At 49.8% G+C, this 8,066-nt stretch overlaps 1 protein-coding gene across 1 annotated transcript; it reads left to right on the top strand.

Annotated features, from left to right (window-relative positions):
* Positions 1 to 1,519: 1,519 nt before the first annotated feature.
* LOC117976222 (carbonic anhydrase 5A, mitochondrial-like) lies at positions 1,520 to 7,326 on the top strand. The gene is made up of 2 exons (XM_034940089.3): positions 1,520 to 3,310; positions 7,111 to 7,326. Exons 1-2 carry the CDS (start codon positions 3,170 to 3,172, stop codon positions 7,252 to 7,254), a joined length of 285 nt encoding a protein of 94 aa, XP_034795980.1. The 5' UTR covers positions 1,520 to 3,169; the 3' UTR covers positions 7,255 to 7,326.
* The last annotated feature ends 740 nt before the right edge of the window (positions 7,327 to 8,066 follow it).

Raw genomic sequence — 8,066 nt, 5'->3', positions numbered from 1 at the left:
AATGCTGTGGGTTTTGTTGCTGTTGTTGTTGTTTGAGACCGAGTCTCTCTCTGTTGCCCAGACTGGAGTGCAATGGTGCAGTCTTGGCTCACTGCAACCTCTGCCTCCTGTGCTAAAGCAATTCTTGTGTCTCAGTCTCCCGAGTAGCTGGGATGACAGGCACCTGCCACCATGCCTGGCTAATTTTTGTATTTTTAGTAGAGACGGGGTTTCGCCATGTTGGTCAGGCTGGTCTTGAACTCCTGACTTCAGGTGATCTGCCTGCCTTGGCCTCCCAAAGTGCTGCGATTACAGGCATGAGCCACTGCGCCCAGCCTATAATGCTGTTTTTTTTTTTAATTAACTGGATAATTATAAACGTGAACATGTGTGCACAGAACTGATGCATGTGTCTGCCGGCGTGGACACTCCTGGGCTTCCTTCTGGTAGCTCAGCCGCCTCTCTTGACCCTGACCCTCACTGCTTGATGTTAGGAGACAAGCCCAAGGCATCTAGGTTGCCAGCTTCCACCTTGGAAGGCCAGGGCCCAGCAAAGTCAAGGTGATGTGATGTGGCTGAGCAGGGAGGCCATCTTCCTTGCAGACAGGGACTCTGTCACTTTGGACTGGACTCTTGTCCCACAGTGCTGGCCAGGGACAGGTGCAGAGTTGTGCTTGGTTGGCATGGGACGCTGATGAGGGCTGTGTTGCGGCCAGGCCCAACCACCATGAGCCGAGATCATGCCACGGCACTCCAGCCTGGAAGACAGAGTGAGACTCTGCCTCAAAAAAATAAAAAAAATAAAAAGTTATAAATAGAACTACTCTATGATTCAGCAATCACACACTTCTGGGTATATATCCAAAAGAGCTGGCTGGGCACAGTGGCTTATGCCTGTAATCCCAATATTTTGAGAGGCCAAGGCAGGAGGATCACTGGAGCCCAGGAGTTGGAGAACAGCTTGGGCAAGATGGCAAGACCCCCTGGCTACAAACAATTAATTTTAAACCCTGGTATGGTGTCCTAGCTACTTGGGAGACTGACGCGGGGGGATCGCTTGAGCCCAGGAATTAGAGACTGCAGTGAGCTATGATGGCATCATTGCACTCCTGCCTAGTTGACAAAGTAAGACCCTGACTCTTTTTTTGTTTTGTTTTTTGGCTGTGAGTGTATTCAATGCAAAATAATCCTCTCTAATTTTACTGAGGTGGTTGGCCATGTCCACGACCAAATCTGCCTCTAAACTGGAATTCGGTTGCTGACCCAGCCTGAGCCTCGGCTTTCTTGTCGGCACCAGGGGCACAGCACTCCGTCTGTAGGTATGTCTGTCGGCTTCCCCTCCTGTGAGTCTTGCAGGTCGCCCACCCTCCAGACCTTTAGGCCGAGGCCTGCCAGTCCCTGGACGGCTGCAGCGTAGGGTGGCAGGCACAGTTTCCAGGGACAGATGAAGGTAATCACGGAGATACTGGATACCCTGATCGGTAAGGTAGCAGTAGAAATGTCTCCAGGCAAGCCAGGCACGGTGGCTCATGCCTGTAATCCCAACATTTTGGGAGGCTGAGGTGGGCGGATCACGAGGTCAGGAGATCGAGACCATCCTGTCTAACATGGTGAAACCCCGTCTCTACTAAAAATACAAAAAATTTGCCGAGCGTGGTGGCGGGTGCCTATAGTCCCAGCTACTGGGGAGGCTGAGGCAGGAGAATGGCATGAACCCAGGAGTTCAAGCTGGTCTTGAACTCCAGGAGGCGGAGCTTGCAGTGAGCCGAGATCACACCACTGCACTCCAGCCTGGGTGACACAGCCAGACTCCGTCTCAGAAAAAAAAAACCAAAAAACCCAACAATGCAGGGACTCCTGACACATGCTCCAATGTGGATAAACCTGAAGGCCATTATGCCCAGTGAAATAAGCCAGATACAAAAGACAAAAACCACAGGATCCCACCCACATCAGGTCCCCAGAGTCCTCAGATTCAGAGAGATGGAAGCAGAATGGTGGGTGCCAGGCCTGGGGGAGGAAGCTGGACATAGTGTTTAGTGGGGTCAGGACAGAATTTGAGTTTGGGATGATGGAAAAGTTCTGGAGACGGATGGTGGAGATGGTTGCACCACAATGTGACTGCATTTAACACCATGAAACTTTACACTTAAAAATTGTTAAGATGGGCCGGGCATGGTGGCTCATGCCTCTCATCCCAGCGCTGTGGGAGGCTGAGGCAGGTGAATCACCTGAGATTGGGAGTTCAAAACCAGCCTGACCAACATGAAGAAACTCCGTCTCTACTAAAAATACAAAATTAGCAGGTGTGGTGGCGGGTGCCTGTAATCCCAGCTACTCAGGAGGTTGAGGCAGGAGAATCACTTGAGCCTGGGAGGCGAAGGGTTGCAGTGAGCCAAGATCGCACCATTGCACCCCAGCCTGGGCAACAAGAGCAAAACTGCATCTCAAAAAAAAAAAAAAAGGTTAAGATGGTAAATTTTATGTTATGTATATTTTATCACAATAAAAAGTAATATTTTTTGCAGCCAAGGTATGCTAAAAGAAATGGCTTTTTTATTTTTTATTATTTATTAATTTATTATTATTATTATTATTATTGTTATTATTATTATTATTTGAGACAGAGTCTCACTCTGTTGCCCAGGCTGGAGTGCAGTGGCATGATCTCAGCTCACTGCAACCTCTGCCTCCTGGGCTCAAGCAATTCTCTTGCCTCAGCCTCCTGAGTAGCTGGGACTACAGGCGCCCACCACCACATCTGGATAATTTTTGTATTTTTAGTAGAGACAGGGTTTCATCATGTTGACCAGGCTGGTCTTGAACTCCTGACCTCAAGTGATCCACCCACCTCGGCCTCCCAAAGTGCTGAGATTACAGGGGTGAGCTACTGCGCCCCAAGAAATGACTTCAAAAGGAAAAATGTAAGCACCAACATAAGCTGGTGTAATGTAATGTAATTCCCACCAATGTAAGTTGGCAGGAATCCTTGCTCTGTATAGAAGGGTCACATTTTCTTATCACTGCTTCCAAGTGTGACAGCAGTGGCCTCATGGCCTTATCTCGGGGAAAGCACTTCCTTCCAAGCACCATGAAGGCCTCCCGTGCTGAGACAAGATGGAAGCTCCTAGTCCCGCCTGAGGACTGACACGGCCTGTGCTTCTCGGTCTCTCAGGACGCGCGGGCGGCCATGCGCCCCTTCGACCCCTCCACTCTGCTGCCCACCTGCTGGGATTACTGGACCTATGTGGGCTCGCTCACCACTCCGCCGCTGACCGAGTCGGTCACCTGGATCATCCAGAAGGAGCCCGTTGAAGTGGCCCCAAGCCAGGTGAGCCATGCCCGTAACTGGCATGATGGCGCTTCATGGAAGGCGTCTCTCTTGCTTGGCAGCGTCACTAAGATGCTGCATAAGAGCCTTGAGGAGTTATATATATTCTTTCATGCATTTGGGGTGTTCTTACACAAGAAGAAAGTTCCAATTGAAGTAGGAGCTTGTTGAGATTGGACAGCGGTTCCAGTGATCACAGCGAGCATGTTCTGAGCAACGCCCTAATCTATCACACACAGACACACAAGGCATCCATGGGAGTTGTCCCAGGGTCATGGGTCTGCATGGTTTTTGTTTTCTTCCTTTTTCTTTTCTTTCCTTTTTTTTTTTTGAGACAGAGTCTCGCTCTGTCGCCCAGGCTGCAGTGCAGTGGCTCGATCTCAGCTCACTACTACCTCCACCTCCTGGGTTCAAGCAATTCTCCTGCCTCAGCCTCTCGAGTAGCTGGGATTACAGGCACCCATCACCACGCCTGGCTAATTTTTGTATTTTTAGTAGAGACGGGGTTTCACCATGTTGGCCAAGCTGGTCTTGAACTCAGGTGATCTGCCCACCTTGGCCTCCCAAAGTGCTGGGATTCCAGGCATGAGCCACCGAGCCCGGCCTCCTTTTTCTTATCTAAATAGTTTCATTGCTTTTTTTTTTTTTTTGAAAATTAGTTAATAATCCTTGTTTACATTTTTAAAAGTTATACTATTGGGCTGGGCGTCATGGCTCATGCCTATAATTTTAGCACTTCAGAAGGCTGAGACAGGCAGATCACTTGAGGCCAGGAGTTCGAGACCAGCCTGACCAACATGGTGAAACCCCGTCTCTACTAAATCTACAAAATTAGCCAGGCGTGGTGGTGCACGCCTGTAATATCAGCTACTTGGGAAGCTGGGGCAAGAGAATAACTTGAAGCCAGGAGGTGGAGGCTGCAGTGAGCCGAGATCGCACCACTGCACTCCAGCCTGGACAACAAGAGCAAAACTCCATCTCAAATAAATAAATAAATAAATAAAAATACAAAAATTAGCCGGGCATGGTGGCGTGTGCCTGTAGTGCCAGCTACTTGGGAGGCTGAGGTAGGAGAATCACTTGAACCTGGAAGGCGGAGGTTGCAGTGAGCTGAGATGGCACCACTGCACTCCAACCTGGGCGACAGAGTGAGACTGTCTCAAAAAAATAAAATAAAAAATAAATAAAAGTTATACTATCATTTTTTTCTGGAAATCGTAAGAATCTATAGCAATTCTGTCTGTCCAAGGCAGTTCAGAGCCACAGGCATGCTGCCTATGCCCCGCCCCCGCCCCCGCCCGGCAGACGTTTCTCAGCAGTCGCAGCAGGACTTAGCATCTCTGGCTCATCTCTTTCCGAGGGCTCCAGGTGAGCTCTTAGAGGGTCTTTCAGTCTCCTGGGCCTGTGAAAATATTCCCTTATATACAAATCATGGCATGATGTCATTTGCACGTGGAGATGTGGGATGCAGAATATCTGCCTACCTCCAAACCAGAGCTGTTGGACGTGGGGAAGGCTTTTGTTGAAGGTGGCCCCTTGTCAGCAAGGCCCTTATGCTACTCAACAAGCATATATGTGACAAGTGCCCATTCTGGGTCTGTGCCACCAAGAGAGGGTGGGAGGGGGGCAGGTGTGGAGGGGCGGCACAGGAACAGGGCATTCGTCTCAGAATACTGCTGTCTGGCAGGAAAGTAGAAACGAAGCCAATAGTATTAAGCCAGGGTGGCTGGTGTCATATAAAAATGCAGGGCAGGAGCCCCTTATCCTGAGCAGGGGAGCCAGGGAGGCACATGTCCTGGAAGGCGGGGAGTTTTCCAGGGGAGGAGAAAGGCTGCCTTTCTGAGACAGTCAACAAATGTGCAGACCACAAATGTGGATGAGCACACTGTGGTCATGGCCCAGGAGGCCACGTGCACCATGCGCGCGCAATTCTAGGGGGCGCTGGATCATCACGCAGGGCTAACTGGCCCAGTATGCTGTCAGCATGTAGACATAATCTCACTTCTGAATTTAATTAAATGCGTGAGTTGCCTCACAGAGTTCATAAGTATATTCTGTGAACAAGTGAGATAATACATAAAAAGTCTTTTTTTATTTTTTATTTATTTTTTTTTTGAGACAGAGTTTCCCTCTTGTTGCCCAGGCTGGAGTGCAATGGCGTGATCTCGCTCACCACAAGCTCCACCTCCCAGGTTAAAGCGCTTCTCCTGCCTCACCCTCCCGAGGAGCTGGATTACAAGCATGAGCCACCACATCTGGCTAATTTTGTATTTTTAGTAGGGATGGGGTTTCTCCATGTTGGCCAGGCTGGTCTCAAACTCCTGACTTCAGGTGATTCACCCACCTCGGCCTCCCAAAGTGCTGGGATTACAGGCATGAGCCACCACACCTGGCCTCCCAAAGTGCTGGGATTACAGGCATGCGCCACCACACCTGGCTAATTTTGTATTTTTAGTAGAGACAGGGTTTCTCCATGTTGGCCAGGCTGGTCTCAAACTCCTGACCTCAGGTGATTCACCCACCTTGGCCTCCCAAAGTGCTGGGATTACAGGCATGAGGCACCACATCCAGCCATAAAAAGTAGTCTTTTAGTTCCTTGAGTGAAAAGTAAATTCAAATGTTACTTTAGCATTTACATTATAGGTGTTAGTTATCTATTGCTGTGTAACAAATAGCTCCAAAACATAGTGGCTTTAGAAAACAATCATTTGGGCCGGGTGCAGTAGCTCATGCCTGTAATCCCAGCACTTTGGGGGCCGAGGCGAGTGGATCGCCTGAGGTCAGGAGTTCAAGACCAGCCTGACCAACATGGTGAAACCCTGTCTCTACTAAAAATACAAAATTAGGCTGAGCACAGTGGCTAACGCCTATAATCCCAGTACTTTGGGAGGCTGAGGCAGGTGGATAACCTGAGGTCAGGAGTTTGAGAGCAGCCTGACCAACATGGAGAAACCCCATCTCTACTAAAAATACAAAATTAGCCGGGCGTGGTGGCGCATGCCTGTAAGCCCAGCTACTCAGGAGGCTGAGGCAGGAGAATCCCTTGAACCCAGGAGGCGGAGGTTGCGGTGAGCAAAGATCACACCATTGCACTCCAGTCTGGGCAACAGGAGCAAAATTCCATCTCAAAAAAAAAAAAAAAAATTAGCCGGGCATGGTGGCTCATGCCTGTGATCCCAACTACTCGGGAGGCCAAGGCAGGAGAATCGCTTGAACCTGGGAGGCGGAGGTTGCAGCGAGCTGAGATCTTGCCAATGACACTCCAGCCTGGGAAACAAGAGTGAAACACTGTCTCAAACAACAACAACAATGACAACAAAAACCAATCATTTATTATCTCCCATAGTTTCCTTGGGTTGTGAATTTGGGTGGCTCTGGCTTACCATCTTTCATGAATTGTAGCCCAGTGTCAGCTGGGACTCTAGCGATCTGAAAGCTCAACTAGGGCTAGAGGATTCATTCCAAGGTTGGCCCTCTCAAGTGGATGGCAAGTTGGCGCTGGCAGTTGGCTGGGAGCCTCAGCTCCTCTCCCTGTGGGCCTCTTCTCAGGGCTGCTTGAGTACCCTCCCAATATGGTGACCAGCTTCCCCCCAGAGCAAGTGATCCTAAAGACCAAGGCGGAAGCAGCAATGCCTTTTATAACCTGGCCCTGCACACACCATCACTTCTACCATCTTTACTGGTCATTTCGGGCCATCCTGATTCAGCATGGGAGGAGACCACACAAGGCCTGAGGGACACCCGGGGGCTGGCTCACCCTGCATTCATACCAAGCTCACCCTGGCTGCCCTTTATTCCAGCTCTCTGCATTTCGTACTCTCCTGTTTTCTGCACTTGGTGAAGAGAAGAAGATGATGGTGAACAACTATCGCCCACTTCAACCCCTGATGAACTGGAAGGTCTGGGCGTCCTTCCAGGCCACTAATGAGGGCACAAGATCCTAGAGACATTAGGTCCACATGAATAGCAGAACTGACTTTGAAGGAAGGAAGCGTTGTTTCCCAAGTTTCACAATGTGATTGTACGTGACTTCTGAAATTAAAAAGAGAGAATGAGGTTATTGTTTTAGTCAAAGTACTTTTCAGCTGCAAGTGAAAGAAAGATGTGTAAGTACCGTGGGGAACATAACGCTGGGATGGAGGGGTGTGCCATGGCACCCAACGCAAGTGCAGGGTGCTTAGTTTCACTGTAACAAAGTACCACAAACTTGGTGGCTTAAAACAATGGAGACTGATTCTCTTACGGTTCAGTGAGCCAGAAGCCTGACACCAAGGTGTCCGCACGGCTGCTTCCTTCTGAGGCTCTAGGGGAGGATCCTTTTCCGTGCCTTTCCAGCTTCAGCTTCCTCCTTGTAAAAACTCCTGGCCGGGTGCATTGCCTCACGCCTTTAATCCCAGCACTTTGGGAGGCCGAGGTGGGTGGATCACGAGGTCAGGAGATCGAGACCATCCTGGCCAACACGGTGAAACCCTGTCTCTATAAAAAACACAAACATTAGCTGGGTGCGTGTCTGTAATCCCAGCTACTTGGGAGGCTGAGGCAGGAGAATTGCTTGAACCCGGGAGGCAGAGGTTGCAGTGAGGCAAGATTGCACTATTGCACTCCAGCCTGGGCAACAAGAGCAAAACTCCGTCTCAAAATAAAAAGGAATTCTTGTGAGGCCAGGCACAGTGGTTCACGCCTGTAATCCCAGCACTTTGGGAGGCCGAGGCAGGTGGATCACTTGAGGTCAGAAGTTTGAGACCAGCCTGGCCAA

This window comes from Pan paniscus, chromosome 18, assembly GCF_029289425.2.
Source record: "Pan paniscus chromosome 18, NHGRI_mPanPan1-v2.0_pri, whole genome shotgun sequence".
Taxonomy (NCBI): Eukaryota; Metazoa; Chordata; class Mammalia; order Primates; family Hominidae; genus Pan; species Pan paniscus.
Note: the sequence above shows the minus strand (reverse complement) of the source record. Positions and strands in the feature narration are given on the sequence as shown.